Genomic DNA, 17353 nt, shown 5'->3' with positions numbered 1-17353 from the left:
ACTGGCTTCTTATTCTTAGGCTCCTCTGATAGCAGTGATCCTATTTGTGACCGTGTAGTTGATAAAATAAATATTTAATTCTATTAGCTCTTAAAATTAGACCTTAGAAAGTTTAGTTTCCCTTATCATTCTTACTGAATGAGACTCGTAGAAGAAATTCCTAACTTCTTGTAACAGGCTGATGATGAGCATATAATCCAATTATGAGCATACAAGCTTGTCCTTGTTTTCATCAAAGGTAGCCACAGTGACAGGGTACAGAATTTAATGTACTGCTAAAGTGAGTGAGTCTTAGAAAAAGAGTACATTAGGATGGCGAAGAGCACAGATGTTGGGTTAAGAGCAACTAGACTCTGGCTCTGAGTTCTGCCTTTTATTTGCTGTGTGACCTTGGGCAAGTCGTTTAATCTCCTTAGCTCCAGGTTCATAATTTATCAAACTGTGTAATAATGGGACCTATCCTGAAGGGTTGTTGTGGGCGTCAGATGAAATATGATGCATGTAAAGTTTTTGTCCTCATAGAACCTGATACAGGTAAGTGCTCTATAGTTTCATCATCATTTTCAAATTCCCTGTAGATACGAAACAGGAAGCAACTCCTTGAGGCCCTAACAATAAAAAATGGTGTGTGTATAGACATGTAATATTTACACGCTGTCTTAGGTTTTCTGGGAAATCAACTCTGAGACAGAGGTTTCCATGCAGGAAGCTGAGCGGGGGAGAGCCCTTGGGATCGACACCTGGGAGAGTGGGACAAGTAGGACGGCCATGAAGGTGCCACAGCCTCAAGCTGGACGGCCCCCTAAGAGTTGTCCTGCCTAAGACACGCATGCCTGGTTTCTCTCCTCTTGTGCTGAGCAGTCACCAGGTGCTGGCTTCCTTGCCCCTCCGCGGGATGCCCTTGGGTGAGTCTGCTCTCTTAACGGCAGTTCCCAAAGAGGAAGTCAACTGAGATCTTTCAGTCAATCAACATGCCCTGCAGATATGGGAATAAGCATCTCGTTCCTGAAGAGATGGGTCTGGGGGGCACAACACAGCATCCACTGCACATGCTCTATTTTATTTTTTTTTTAATTTTAGTTTTAGGAAAGGGTCTAAACTTACAGTAAAGGGGGAGGGTTTAAAAGCACTCAGAGAATACCATTTAATTAGATATAGGATAATCCTTGAAAAAATATTCCCTGGGCTTCCCTGGTGGCACAGTGGTTGAGAGTCCGCCTGCCGATGCAGGGGACGCGGGTTCGTGCCCCGGTCCGGGAAGATCCCACGTGCCGCGGAGCGGCTGGGCCCGTGAGCCATGGCCGCTGAGCCTGCGCGTCCGGAGCCTGTGCTCCGCAACGGGAGAGGCCACAACAGTGAGAGGCCCGCGTATCGCAAAAAAAAAAAAAAAAAAAATTCCCACAGTGCTGCTCACATAACAGGTATTCTGAATAAATCTTACGGCGTCTACCTCTCCAACTCTTTGCCCATTTCCTAAACTCTAGCCTTGGCTTTTTCTCAATTGCTGTTTGATTTTTCTGTTTAGAATGTCTTTCTACCCACCCTCCACTGCAACTCATTGCTCATTGGGCTCTTTAATTCATACCTTCTTTGGACCACCTACCTGCAGTATGTTTCCCTTTTACTCTTTATTGTGGCACCTTGTTTGAGTCCTTTCTTGGCCTTTGTCACAATATATACTTACCTTTTGTTTGCTTGTTAACAGTTGGTCTCCCTCATTAGACGGTAAGCTTTATGAGTACGGGAACCACATTTGCTTTGTTTGCCATTATATACCCAGACCCTAGGCACCCAATAAGTACGTGTTGGATGAGGGAGGGAGTGAATGCGTGAGAGGTCTACAATCACTTAGGGAAATGCTGTGTCTTATAGGGGAACCTACCTGCCCTGCTCAGCTCTGTACAGTATTAGTTTAAACCCATGCTTCTTCTCTTGGTTCTGAAACTAATTCCATATAATAACTCGGGGCTCACACATTCTTCTCTTAGTGGATCTCAGAAACAATCTCTCTTAATAATAAATGTTTGTCTTCAATTATATGGACCAAAAAAACTTTGTCTACACTATTCAATGGATTTTTAAAAATATATAGTGTTATATTATTTATGTAATTAAGACTATTTCTCCAGAGAGAATAATTAATTGTTAGACTGCTTGCATGCCCAATAGTGAAATATTACAGTAAATTATAAAGCAGTAAAGGTAGCCAAAAAGCAAGAGGGTTGGCTTTTAAAAAGTTCTCTAGTACCAAAGTACCCTCATGGCTTTTTTCAAAGAGGAAACCTTTATGCTTGCAACCACTTACAAGGTAGATGAGTTTGCATCTACCTCTTATATTCTAGTCTTGGGAATTAACAGTCACACCCCTGGTCTCTCCCCCTAGAGGCCACCCTGCCGCCTAACGTCCTCACTGCCTCACATCCAGGCAGGCACTGAATGCCACCATCTCTGCCTCCAAAATCTTTCAGCTCTGGCATCCGCAGCCTCGTGCATGCTAGAGAGGGTGCCACCCCTTCACCATCTCTTGTCTAAACGACTGCACCTCCCAACCCTGTCTCTCTGCTGGGAGTCTCTTCCAGTCTCCATCTAATGTGTTCACGGCTCCAGGGCAGTCCTAAAAAACAAACCAGATTATGAGAGGAGTAACAACTCCTCTCCTTAGAAACTTCCCTCGTGGTTCCCTGTCGCCCACTCCTCGTGTGGCCCGCGAAGCCCCTCACGGTTTGACCCCAGCCTGTCCCCTGCCACCGTCCCCTTCGCCCAGGCTCCTTTTCTGCCATGCGGTGGTGTCCCCACTACCCCCTCACCCGGCCGTGCCCCTTCCCTGCGCCATGCCTTTTATCTCGTTGTTGCCATCGTTTCTGCCACCAAACTCCTCTTCATCCGTAAAGACTCAAGACAGAGATGCCCTCTGATGTGCTCTGACTCCCTGGGCCTAGAGCAAACTCCAGTTCTCCCATCTCACGACACCCGTCGTATTTATCGGGAGAGACACTAACGTACCCGTGAGCTTCCAGGAAGCGGAAACTCTATCACAAGTATATTTAATAGCAAACTCAGTAGTTGGGTGTAAGCTGTATAAAAACATTGGCTTGGGCTTCCCGGGTGGTGCAGTGGTTGAGAGTCCGCCTGCCGATGCAGGGGACGCGGGTTCGTGCCCCGGTCCGGGAGGATCCCACGTGCCGCGGAGCGGCTGGGCCCGTGAGCCGTGGCCGCTGAGCCTGCGCGTCCGGAGCCTGCGCTCCGCAACGGGAGAGGCCACAACAGTGAGAGGCCCGCGTACCGCAAAAAAATAAATAAATAAATAAAAACATTGGCTGAAGAAAACGTTGAACCTGTCCCCTCAGTACCCCCAGCAGCCATTCGCCCTAGGTCTCCAGCTTCACTAGAGAGAAACATATGATTGGTTCTCCTCTTGTTTCAAATTCATGACCCCAAATTTAAAATGTCATTCAGTACTTTCCAGATCTCTTACTCTGCTTCCTTACAGGATTATTCCACCCTGTCCTCTATTTCCAAGTCCCTTTTACTTCCCCTAACACTTTCCCACTTGCCCATTACCCTTGGGTCTCACAGACTTTGCTTCTGTTTTCTGAAAGCGGCCAGCCTTGATGCTGCCTTAGAACCTTTGCACTGGCTGGTACTTCTGTTTGGAACACCCTCTCACCTGTCACCTCCTCAGAAAGACCTTTCCTCGCCCTTCCTCCAGAGGCTACCCACTCAATCACTCATGTATTATCCAGTTTAAACCTCTATTTGGTATGGATCTTTATCTGCTTCTCATTTATTTGTTGTTTTTGCTTTTTATTTATCTCCTCAAACATGAGACCAGGGACGTTGTCTGCTCTTTTGTCTCTCTGCTCATTTGTAATTGATTGACAGACCTAACCTTTGTGAAGCCATCTTTGAAGCCATCATTAGAAGTGCTCGGTGAACTATTTACTTCAGAGGAATTAGATTCCTGGCAACGTAGCCTCATTTCTCTCCACTGTAACCACATTATGGTCACAGTGCCACATTGTGAAAATAAACACTTCTCTATAGACTTTTATATGCATCTTTAAATGAAATATTATTGTTACCTTTTAAATAAACAATGGGAACTAGAGGGAGAAGAAAGAGACCAGGAAGGGTGAGTTGAAAATATTTTCCATAATCTTTTAGTGATGATAAAACTTCATCAATCCATTTTTTATTTATATTTCTGAGGGTGGATTTTATTTTCTTTATTTGTGTGTGTTTTCTCCAAACAGTACTACTTTGGGGTTTAAATCATTATTGACTGACTGTGATGTGACGTGAGGTCCAGTTTGGTCTTTGCCACTGCTTAGCTATACACACGACTTCTAGGCCTCACTTACCTCATTTGTAGAACGAGGAGTTTAATATCTTCCAGCTTGAAGATGCTGTGACTCTGTGAGATAAGATTGGTCTTTCCATAGATGGTTGGGAGATTGTTGCTTCTGTCAGCTCCAGAAAGAAATAAAATGTGTGCTATTGTAATATTTCTTCTCTTCCGATAAAGCCTTCAATATATCTAAATGCTTGTGAGATATACTTATTTCATGCATTAAATTTGAGATATTTATGAATAAATGTTAATGAAATTGAATTTCCAGCACCGGTGAAAAATATTTTTTAAAACAGCACGCTAAACCCCACTTTTCTTTCAATAAATTAATAGTTAAAACAAAGCATATTATTTATCATTTATGCATTCTCTAGTCTTTCATTAGTGATTGGTTTCGCAGTTTGAGATTGGCTTTTCGTATTAAATAATATCCAGCTAAAGCTGCAGTTAATGTTATTAATGCTAGTAAAATTTTGCATTTATAAAATTAGATATGAACGGTTTTCATTGCTTCACTTGAATTGCTTTGAGAGAACAGTGACTTTTACATTATGCAGTGAGATGTATTGCTGAACAGCGCTGTGAGAGAAACATCACCAAACTGGGACTTGGAAGTAAGAATAGCCATCATTTACCGCGTACAGTCCCTGGTTCTAAAGCATTTTATATTTATTTAATTACTTAGTCCTCACTACAGCTACTATTATATCCATTTTAGAGATGAGGCATAGGGAAGTTAAGGAATTTGCCCACGATGACAAAGTAAGAAGCTCCAAAGTCTGCACCTTGAACCCCGACGCTATTATTCCCTCAGGAACTAGCGGTCAGAGTCCTGCTCATCCACCTGACTAGCTTTTTAACATTTTATTCAAGCTGTTTGCCGTCTCTATGCCCCTGTTTACAGCTGTAAACTGAGCAGGATAATATCTGCATGACCTTGCTCCTGAGAATAAATAATAGAGGGAAAGAATGGTTGAAAAGTGCAGTAGATGATGGGTGCTTCTTGTATTCATCTATTATTATTGTTTCGACTTTTTCAGAAAGTGTACAGACATTATTTTGAATCTACTCAATATTTAATAAGCGTTACATAATTAGATTTGATATCATATCCCTTACTATACATTTCAACAGAAGATTAATGAAGAAACAAAGCAGTTTATGAAAATGTATGGATTCAGTGGAGTAGAGGATAAAAATTGAAGATAACAAAAAAGAAGCAGACTCACAGATATAAAAAACAAACAGTGGGGGGGGGAGGGGTAATACAGGGGTGGGGTGAATGGGGAGGAACAAACTATTGGGTGTAAGATAGGCTCAAGGATGTATTGTACAATACGGGGAATAGAGTCAGTATTTTGTAATAACTGTAAATGGAAAGCAACCTTTAAAAATTGTATTAAAGTTTAAAAACTGTTTTTAAATAAAAACACACACACAAAAAATCTTAAAAAAACTGAAGCCACCTGAAGAAATTTTAAAATTCAGACTTAACATGAAAAGTTATCCATTATCTATCCCCACTCAAAAATCAGTTTTATAAGTATAGAGACAGAGTAGAAAGAAAAACATAAGAAAATACCCTGAAAAAGAAAATGAAGAAAACAAAATGATGGCTCTTATACTTCTCACTTATCCATATCAACCTTCTTCACCTAAGATGTGTTATTTTTCCAGGGGTTCAGCTTGGAGGTCCTGCAGTAATTGACATGTCATTCAGCTTATTAGAAGTACAGGGATTCAAATTTTAGTTTCCCTTTAACCTTTCCTTGTGCTTAATTTTAAAGAAAATCAAAATGTAGAAGGTGAGACAATGAAATAAAAAGTTTCCTGAGGAGGACTTTTTTTCCCCTTCTCTCTCCACAGGGAAAAGCAAAAAAGTCATTTCATTTTGAATGCATGTGTTTCTGTGAGCTAAAGTTTAGAAGAAAGTCATTTTGGCTAGGAGGATGCAGGATGCAGGATTTGGAGCCTGTGTTTCTTGCCTATTGAAAGAATCCTAATATACTATGAGACTTTGAGTACTTTGTAATGAAGAAAGAGGTAATAAGGTTGACTAAGTCAATTCACAGCTTACAAAGTTGATTGACGATTACAGATTTGTCTTGGTTTTTAAAATGACTTTGACTTTCGAGTTGCACCTCATTCATATTTGTTTATTTTGTCAAAGGGCTCGATGATAGTGGAAGAAGACGCTTTTATTGGTTTGGCCAAAAGGTTCATTCAGTTTGTTCTGTAAGGTGGCTCTAGTAGCACTTAGTTGTCTTTAACTTCATTCGAAGCAATTTTGTTAGATTGTAAGTGACAGCTGTCATATCAGTGTGCATTTAGAAAAAAAGACTTACCAAAAGTGGTGAACTTTTGTGTAGCCATTTTAATATTGAAGCTGGAAGAAAAAAAGCAACATTTTTTTTCAGCCTATTATGCTTTATTATTTCAAGAAAGGTAAAAATGCAATTGAAACGCAAAGAAAGATTTGTGCAGGGTATGGAGAAGGTGCTGTGACTGATCGACCATGTCAAAAGTGGTCTGCGAAGTTTTGTGCTGGAGATTTCTCGCTGGACGATGCCCCATGGTCAAGTAGACCAGTTGAAGTTGATAGTGATCAAATCGAGATATTAATTGAGAACAATCAACGTTATACCACGCGGGAGAGAGCCGACATGCTCAAAATATCCAAATCAAGAGCTGAAAATCATTTGCACCAGCTTGGTTACATTTATCGCTTTGACATTTGTGTTCCACATAAGTTAAGCGAAAAAAACCTTCTTGACCATATTTCCGCATGCAGTTCTCTACTGAAATGTAATGAAAACATTCCGTTTTTGAAACAAATCGTGAGAGGCGATGAAAAGTGGATACTGTACAATAACGTGGAATGGAAGAGATCATGGGGCAAGCGAAATGAACCACCACCAAGCACACCAAAGGCCGGTCTTCATCCAAAGAAGGTGATGTTGTGTATATGGTGGGATTGGAAGGGAGTCCTCTATTATGAGCTCCTTCTGGAAAACCGAGCGATTAATTCCAACAAGTACTGCTCCCAGTTCGACCAACTGAAAGCAGCACTCCACGAGAGGCCTCCAGAATTAGTCAACAGAAAATGCATAATCCTCCAACGGGATAATGCAAGACCACGTGTTTCTTTGATGACCAGGCAAAACCTGTTCCAGCTTGGCTGGGAAGTTCTGATTCAACTGTCGTATTCACCAGACATTGCACCTTCAGATTTCCATTTGTTTCTGTCTTTACAAAATTCTCTTAATGGAAAAAATTTCAATTCCCTGGAAGACTGTAGAAGGCACCTGGAACAGTTCTTTGCTCAAAAAGATAAAAAATTTGGGGAAGATGGAATTATGAAGTTGCCTGAAAAATGGCAGAAGGTAGTGGAACAAAAGGGTGAATATGTTGTTCAATAAAGTTCTTGGTGAAAATGAAAAACGTGTCTTTTATTTTTACTTAAAAAACCGAAGGCACTTTTTGGCCAACCCAATACTTTTGGAATTGGGATCATACATTCTATAACCTATTGCAAAGAGAGGACTTCTGTGTTTATAACCATTACATATCAAAACAAAATTGGAGGACAGTGTCAATTTCAATAACTGTGTAATTTCCATTTATTTTATTTCCTAAAGAAGTTGGGTTGCACTGAATTGGACCAATTACCAGCTTTATGCTACCAGAAACAACAGATTATGAAATGACCTTTGAAGTGAAGTCTCTGTAGCCTTCTATTAAGCAGCTACCCCCATGGTGACATATCTGAACATGGGACTATCTGGGTCCCTCAGGCACCAAAATTTGTGGGCTAATACATCAGTCCATAATGCTATGTGACAGAACTACTCTTATTTCTCTCTACCTCACTACATTTAAACTTTAAAGAAAGAAATGAACACTAGATAAATTACTGTGGTTTCGGATCACTTGTGCAAAAACAAAACATGATTTTTTTATAAATTCAGCTGTAACTTGAATGACAAGCTCTACTTTTAAAAAATATTTAACCACTATTTATCTCTCTATATAAAACCCTCATTCTCCTCCCACCCCACCCAACCTTCAAGGTGCTGCACCTGTACTTCATACCAACTGGTCAGCTTTCTGCCAGGACACCCTTTCTCAACACTTGTTTTACTTAACTGAGTCCTTGAGATCGGAGGAAATCGATGCAATAGCCGTGTGTTCACAGGTTCTCTGGAGAGTCGTGTATTTGTTCTTGAGTATCTGTGAAGGCATGCCTCATTGCGAATTAAGCCTTTTTAGTGACGGAGCGGAAGATGACAGAACCCCATCAGCCTTGTCAGGAGAAGTTCCCTGACCTCATTATTGCTAATGGATCATGGTAATTCAGCCTGTTGTGAAATCTCATGTTCAATTATGCAGGATAATGAGCGACTCAAAACTTAATGTCTCTCAACTCTAGTCTTCATTATCGGGTTTGTTCAGCTCCTTTCAAAAGCCAAAGGTTTTAAATAGAGTGGTTCACTTTTATATCCAAACTTAAAAGTTATCGCCAATGTTCACGCTGTCCTGATTTGCAATATCTGACTTGATTTTTAAATATGAGAGGATTGCCATATAACTTCATATTTCACTCATCCTTTTGTAGGAAAGTTAGGACAGGTTTACTCATTTTTAAGTGTTAATTCTGGAATTCTAAAAGCATGCAAATGGCATTTGTCTTTGGATTCACAAAAACTCTAGATATTCAGAGTCTGAATTATTTAAACTCCCACAACACATGCACTTTTGCTTTTCAAGCATGAGTTATAATTTAATTAAAAACTTCTGGCGCATTGCTAGCATTTTAAATATTAATATGTTCCATGGATCATTTTCGATTATCTACTGTCTTGAAATTCTTGAAGATGTCAGATTGTTAAGATTCCCAAAGTTGCACTTGGAATTGTCCATCGAGGCAAAGGGGACTGTGATAATTACACACATCCATTAGGATCAGCAGAAGAGATAAACTTTGGGGAGGCTTAATGGGCATGTCTCAGTGACAGCTAGCAAAGAGCATTTGGCATGATTAAGGATGGATTTGAATGCAGTGGAAAATATACTCTCCTTATGGACACCAGTGGAAGTTGCACTACAAATGTTAGATTCCTCAGGAGAAGAGTGGTGTGGCAGCGAAGCTTTGAAATCCACTGTGGCCATCATCCAAATTATTCTCTTTCCTTTATGTCTTTCTGCTGTCAGAATCACTTTGCAATGCCCAATTCAACTCCCTCCACCTCTGAAAAGAGGCAAACCGTTGGTCTCTGTGTTTCAGATTGTCCGAAGATACATCAAGGACTGGCTTGAAAGAAAGAAGCCTCCTTTTGGCGCTGTCAGCAGCAGTGTGCTGCTGACGATTATCTACACCACCTTCTGTGACACGTTCTCGAACCCAAATATCGACCTGGATACATTCAGTCTCATTCTCATACTGTTCATAAGTAAGTCGGAAGGTGGGATATCCTTGCTACCCCCTCAGCCTCCTCAATAGCAAAGCCCAGCCATCCGTGGGCCCTAAATTCATTGCCAATATTCATTTGATTAGAAAAGAATACTTCCTTTTGTGTTGCATGTGCAGACTCGGTGACTTTATCGTATGTATCTGTTCTTTAAAAAGACATCAGTTATGCGCTTATGACATAATCTCCTTTGTTTTTTATGTCTGATTCACAATAGTTGATGCCAGATGAAAGAAGCTTTAATATCTGTCAAATTCAAAGGCTAGATTGAGCACTTTTTTGCCAATTTATTTCATTGTAACTTGAAGCTAATCTTACCCTTTATTGTGAATTAAAAGTAGGATTCATAATATTTATTTATTTTCTAAGTATAGTCACTGGCTGCATTGGTTAAAATGTGACTATTTACATAATGTTTTCTCTTAAAATATACCCAAAGTAATATCATTTCATTTTAAGAAGCAGCAGGCTATAAAATGCAAGTAACTGCTAGGGTCCAGAACTAACCTTTTGTTCTATTTACCCAGTAATACCAAAGACCACTTTGGTAATTATAATATCAAAGAATGTTTTGTTATTAAAATCAACATGAGTCATTCCAAAATATATGTTATATGCTAGCACATTTATGCTATTTGCTATTATTCATAGTACAAACCAGCTCTTCCTAAATTGAACAAATAACCAAACTTTAAATCAAAGAGGGTTTTAGAGTTACCCTGAGTAGCAAATATCATAGGTTATATCTGAGGATATCTTCACTAAGAACAAGTTGCAGACTTCCCTGGCGGTCCCGCGGTTAACACTCTGCGCTTCCACTGCCGGGGGCCCAGGTGCGCTTTCACTGCAGGGGGCCAGGGATTCGATCCCTGGTTGGAGAACTAAGATCCCGCATGCTGCCAGGAGTGGAAAAAAATAAAAGAAAAAGAAGAAGTTGAGTCCCACTAGTTTAAATGATTCTGTCAGTTTAGCAATGTGTGTGTGTTTCACTTATCCGTTTGTTTATTTTTCTATTTGAATTCCCGTAAGTTTCAGATAAAACGAAGCATACCAGTAAGTATGCTACAGATACTGATTTTACAGTGCTAATTTCATCTTTTTTTTTTTTCTTCAGTCTGTTCCATTCAGCTGAGTTTTATGCTTTTAACATTCATCTTTTCAACGAGGTAAGTGATTTGGTATCTCTTGCTGTTAATTTCCTAATTGACGAATCATGCTCTTTACGTGGCTTCTAGGCCCCTACATTCTTCTGCTTGGTCTCCTGTCTCCTGACTGTTCCATCTTGCTCCTGCCGCCCTCAAGTTGTAGAAGTTCCCAAAGGATCTGTTCTTGGCCCTCGTTTCATTATTATTCACATTTGGTGCTTAGGCGTTCTGCTGCCTCGAGCTCCCAGCTTCCTGCTGATGGAGCCTAGACCTTCCACTGCACTGCTTTCTGGAGCTCTGGCACTGCTCGTCACTTACCGTTTGGATAGCTTCACCTGACTGTCTTAACAAGGCCTCACACTCAAGATGTTCAAAATGGAATTAATCTTTTCCCCCAGTACTTCCTCTTCGTCTCATAGTTTTTCATGAAACTACCATCCACGGAGTTACTCAGACTGGAATCCTTCACATTATTATTTTTTTAATGTCTTGATCCTACCTCAGTAATAATATTTCTTGTGCTTTCAAAGCCTCTTCCCTAATTCAGGCTCTCGTTGCCTCTTTCTCCTCAGACTATTGCCATGGATGTCTTACTGTTATTCTTCATTTCCAGACGGAACTTTTCTTGTGTATTTCATACTGCTTCCAATAATTCAGAGTCCTGATAATAGGTCTCCTGTTCAGAGACCTTCTTCAGTGGGTAGCCAGTGCCTGCAGAACGAGGTTCACTCGTGGGGGCTAAGTGAACCACTACTAGCATTCACACTATCTAAGCTTTAGGCCGAGGTAAAATCCTTGCTGTCCCCTGGAAGAAGCTCAGGCATTCTCATTTCTGTCCCTTGCTTAGGCTGACCCCATGTCAAAATGCGTCTCATGTCCTAGTTCATCTTTCCTGTTCTTAAAGCCTCACTTCTTCCACCAGTATTATACATTCAACAGATGTGACTGAAGCCTTTGGCAGGAGAAAGTTACATAGTGAATACCACAAATAATGACTTTGATCCTGTATGAGTTTATAGACTAGATATATGCATTGGTAACGGAGTGTTCTCTTAGTGAGACAGTAACACAACCTGGAGGCCACTCAAAGACGAAGCCACTTCCAAAGAGAGTGGTAGAACAAGAAAGACTCCATGGAAGACATGGGATTTGAGTCATAAAGAATAGCTAATGATTCAGCAAACACAGACGCAAAGAGGGAGTTCTTGGAAGAAGAAATAGTAAAGCAAATGTAGACATGCAAACACACACACACAGAGAGAGAACAGGTGGAACAATAGGAGTAGAGGAAAATTAAAAATAATAACAGTAACTGGAAAAGTAAGCTTGGGCCAGATTGCCAGGGCCTTGAATGCCAGGAGCTGGCAATGAGCTGCCACAAGGGAAGCGGCCTGCGTTGTTTATGGGGCCTGAAATAGCGTCAGGGCGTGGATGGCTCAGGCCTCACATTAGGCACTTGGCTCTTAGAGCACTTGCTATAGCACGAGGCCAGTTGTAAACAGTCAATAAAAATTTATTGATTGGTGTAATTGGAAGCATTTTCCCAAGGCTTGTGGTTGTGATTTATGAAGTAAGAGTAGAGCCTGGAGCCATTAAGTCACAGAGAAAACGTGACTTAATTGGGTAAGTCTGAGAGTAGGAGCTATTTTCAATTTCTTTGTGTAAATGGCTTGTTATGTCACCTTCGAAAAGATGTTTGCCTTCCGCTGGCTGTTTGTTTGCTGGTCCTTGTGGCAGAAGTAATCCTCAGACCCAGTCATCCTATCGTATCAGACTGTCAGTGACTGAAAAATTCCTTGAAAAGCACAGAACAGCCGCTACTGGCATTGCTGAAGGAGGGCCGTGTCACAACTAGTTGAATTCGAAGTGAGAATTTTCAGCATGGAGTAGGCTTGGACTTTCATAAAGCCTTGTGGTTTTTGAGGCCCTTCTATTCTGCCTTCACTAAAGTTCTGTTGTGTTTTGAATTCGCTTGGCCCACTGCCAGACATGCATGTTCTTTGGTAAACGACAGAATATGGAGTAGCTGTAATTGTGCTCCTGGGCAGTGGCTGTGTAGCCCCAAAATATGCCATTAAAATTTGGAGATGTTTCAATTAGACAAAATTTATGATTTTCCCATTCTATTTTCATGCTGGAAGACCCCCGTAGCACTTGAGGATTTTATCGGAGGAATGAAAAATACCAACGTTTATTGAACCCTACTCTGTGCCAGGCACTGTGCTAGGGATTGTGCATATGTTATTTTGTGTTAAGTCTGACAGCAGAAGACGAGGTCACTATGCATTTTTGTTGCTCTTTTGCAGATGATGACCCACACTTAGAGTAGTAGGGACTTGCCTAAAATCAGATTTCAGTAGGTTAGTAACTTACCCAAAATCAGATGGCAACTACTGCACTTAGAACTGAAATTCATCTCCATTTGACATTTCCAAAAGAATTTACCTGTGCTTTTTCCACTGCACTAAACTCCTTCAATTAATTTTAATGTTCACAATACTTGTTTTGGTTGGGGAATTTGCAGAGAGCATATAACTGGATTTTCCAAGTTCATACCCACACACAAGTTAGTCAAAGATACCAGGAGTTAGAACTAGGACCCACTGGTTTATTCTTTGAGTTCTTTTCTTTTCCTACTTTTTGTTCCTTCCTTCTTAAAATTAGTTAAATTGGCCTGTGGTGGGTTTTTTTCTTTTCTTTTACTTGCCAATTCAGTAAAGCTAAAACCAATCCAGCTATCCAGAGACAAAAATCTCAACATAGAAATCAGTCTCTCTTTTTTTTGTACAGCATGCCACTGACCTCTGATGGTGGAAGTTTAGCATAAACCAGGAGAGACCCAGTCTAGAAAATTCAATTTCCCTGAAACACTTGTTTACCTGGTTAATATTTCTTAGGTTTACAGACCTGACATGTTACCATTGTGTAACATGTCACTGTGTCTGGCGGGGGAACCTCTTCTACTTTGAGTACTTAAAATACATTTGAGAGTTGTCATTATGTGTTCACATTTATCTGTCCACAGAAGAGCGTCAGGGTTAAACATTCCAACTCTGGAGTCAGACAGACTCAAGTTTCAATCCTGTTTAATTACTTTGTAACTTTTGTCAGTTTCCTCATGGATAAAATGGAGACAGTAGTAGTACCTATCTCATAGGGTCATTTGGAGGATTAAATAATACGCACGTAAAACCCTCAGCATAATACCTAGTATATAGTAAGTGCTCAAGAAATGTTAGCTACTGTAAAATATTTGTTATATCACAGTAGTGTATATTATTTCAAAAACTAATTATGGAAGAGAGAGAATTAGCATTTCTAGTTTTGCAATATATTCTTTTGGACATTTCTGTGTCACAGTTGCTAGGAACGGGGAGTTGATTCCTCAAACCAAGACTCCACTGCCCATAGTGACCTAAGCTTTCTGCAACTTTCAGAAGCTTCAAAGGTAGAAGAAAAAAGTTGAAAAAGCTTAGAAAAATAAAGCAGTAATTGGGAGCCTTTTAAAAGTATACACAAGATAGTTTGGTAGATTGATAACTAGAGTAATAGAAACCTAGAGTGTCCCTAGAGTGACAAAAGAAACTATGAAGAAAGGAAAAGGAAGAAAACAAATATAAATATTTGCATTAGGTGTTTTAGCCCTTATCAGTACGTTTTCAACCAGATGTCTCATTGAGCTTCAGGCCATAGCCCTGGGAGGGAAGGAGGGTGACCTGGAGGGCAGGAGAGGGAGAAGGGGAGGGAAGGAGAGAAGAGGAGCATTGTTATTCCTGGAAAGTCTCCTAGCCATTTCAGAGATGGGCCGACTAAGCCAGAGCTCTGGGTAACTTGTTTAGTGCCACACAGCTGGTGATAGATGAGGTCTCCTAAAACGAGTAAAGACAAAAATGGGACCTAATGAAACTTAAAAGCTTCTGCACAGCAAAGGAAACTATAAACAAGACAAAAAGACAACCATCAGAATGGGAGAAAATATTTGCAAACGAATCAACAAAGGATTAGTCTCCAAAATATATAAACAGCTCATGCAGCTCAATATTAAAACAAACAAACAAACAATCAAAAAATGGGCAGAAGACCTAAACAGACATTTCTCCAAAGAGGACATACAGATGGCCAAGAGGCACATGAAAAGCTACTCAACGTCACTAATTATTAGAGAAATGCAAATCAAAACTACAATGAGGTATCGCCTCACACCAGTTAGAATGGGCATCATCAGAAAATCTACAAACAACAAATGCTGGAGAGGGTGTGGAGAAAAGGGAACCCTCTCGCACTGTTGGTGGGAACGTAAATTGATACAGCCACTATGGAGAACGGTATGGAGGTTCCTTAAAAAACTAAAAATAGAATTACCATATGATCCAGCAATCCCACCACTGGGCATATACCCTGAGAAAACCATAATTCAAAAAGACACATGCACACCAATGTTCATTGCAGCACTATTTACAATAGCCAGGTCATGGAAGCAACCTAAATGTCCATCAACAGGCGAATGGATAAAGATGTGGTACATGTATACAATGGAATATTACTCAGCCATAAAAAGGAACAAAATTGGGTCATGTGTAGAGACGTGGATGGATCTAGAGACTGTCACACAGAGTGAAGTAAGTCAGAAAGAGAAAAACAAATATCGCATATTAACACATATATATAGAATCTAGAAAAATGGTACAGATGAACATGTTTGCAGGGCAGAAATAGAGACACAGATGTAGAGAACACACATATGGACACCAAAGGGGGAAAGCTGGGGGAGGGATGGTTGTGGGATGAATTGGGAGATTGGGATTGACATGTATACACTAATATGTATAAAATAGAGAACTAATAAGAACCTGCTGTATAAAAAAAATGAAATAAAATAAGATTTCAAAAAAAAAGAAGATGAGAAGCCCAGATAAAGATTTTTAAACCATGTTCTGTTAAAAAAAAAAAACCAAAAAAACCACACAGGTACAGAGGTTAACATAGGAAAGTATTTCACGTAGAAGTTTCCCCCTGTAAAAACAGTGGGCTTAGACGGCACTATCTCAGAGGACCTTTTCTGCTCCACATTCTGTGATTCTGCTAGTAAAACCTTTTGACATGTTTTCCTTTGTGGGTACTCAAAGGAAGGCAAAATAAATATTATGTGGAAAACACTGAATGAAAGCTTTGTGAGAGAATAAAAAGACCAGTTGGGAAGAAAAGGAAATAAGCATCTCGAGGGATGCCAAAGTAATCAAAAGAATTATAAAAACAAGATTAAAAGAAAATCAATATTAAATAGAGATAAGGTAGAGTTCGAAAATAAATAGTAATGCGATTCCTTTCAAGAATGTGAGCAGACACAGTAGAGATGATAATCACTGAAAATAATTATAGTCATTACCACTTAACGTAATGTACGGGATGCTTTGTTTTTCTGTGCGTTGTCATGACTTTTCACCATTTAACCACCCCTGAACAGAGCATGGGTGAGGGCGGGTTAGTTACCAGGATGGCTGCTCTCATCCACTAAATTGTGTGATGATCTTGGTTATGGTTTTGAGTTTTTATAATATTCTTCTCAGAAGGCAAACTTGTCTTCACAATTTGGGGCAGCCTCCTTATTAGCTGTGTGACTTGAGGTAACTGTGCTTCAAGATCCATTTTGGGGGCTCCCCTGGTGGCGCAGTGGTTGAGAGTCCGCCTGCCGATGCAGGGGACGCAGGTTCGTGCCCCGGTCCAGGAAGATCCCACGTGCCGCGGAGCGGCTGGGCCTGTGAGCCATGGCCGCTGAGCCTGCGCGTCCAGAGCCTGTGCTCTGCAACGGGAGAGGCCACAGCAGTGAGAGGCCCGCGTACTGCAAAAAAAAAAAAAAAAAGATCCCTTTTCGGAAAAAACAAGACAAAAATACTATTACCGTATAAGGCTGTTCTATGAAGAAAGAAGAACTGGATGCAAAGTGCTTAGAAAAGTGCTCAATAAATGTTGACTGCAAATCAACTATACTTCAATTAAAAAATATATATATATATGATAGAAAAAAAATTTTTTAACGTTTACTACTGTGGTTATTCACCGTTCTCCTTCTCCTCCTCCTCATCTTGGATGGAAGGTTAAGTGAGCACGTGCTCTGCTGGCTTCTCCAAGATCTGCGATGTGGAACAGTCTGTTACTGTAGACATAGAGTATAAGTCAGCCCTATTTAGGTGGAATATTGTTTTTAACCTCAAACATTCCATCTTTACGTCCTGGTTCTCTCTCCCCACTGAAGGGCTTTGTGTCAGTAGGACCCTAGGGCAGTGTTCCAACCCACATCAGGCCAGATACCTCCCCGTGTGGGCTTACCTTCGGTCTCCTTACCCCGGAGCAGAGGACAAGTAAGCGTATCTTGCAAACATCCTCTTTAG

The 17353-nt window shown here is 40.5% G+C and overlaps 1 protein-coding gene across 5 annotated transcripts in view; it reads left to right on the top strand.

The window, feature by feature from the left end:
* SLC10A7 (solute carrier family 10 member 7) overlaps nt 1–17353 on the top strand; it is a 277474-nt gene that overhangs the window by 196851 nt on the left and 63270 nt on the right. For all 5 annotated transcript variants that reach the window (XM_067035617.1, XM_059065748.2, XM_067035615.1 and 2 more), the window contains 2 exons: nt 9636–9801; nt 10934–10985. In XM_067035617.1, the coding sequence (XP_066891718.1) occupies nt 9636–9801; nt 10934–10985 (218 nt within the window). The remainder of the gene's footprint in view (nt 1–9635; nt 9802–10933; nt 10986–17353) is intronic.

The sequence above is a fragment of the Kogia breviceps genome, chromosome 6, assembly GCF_026419965.1.
Source record: "Kogia breviceps isolate mKogBre1 chromosome 6, mKogBre1 haplotype 1, whole genome shotgun sequence".
Lineage (NCBI taxonomy): Eukaryota > Metazoa > Chordata > Mammalia > Artiodactyla > Physeteridae > Kogia > Kogia breviceps.
This window is presented reverse-complemented; position numbering and strand designations above follow the sequence as displayed.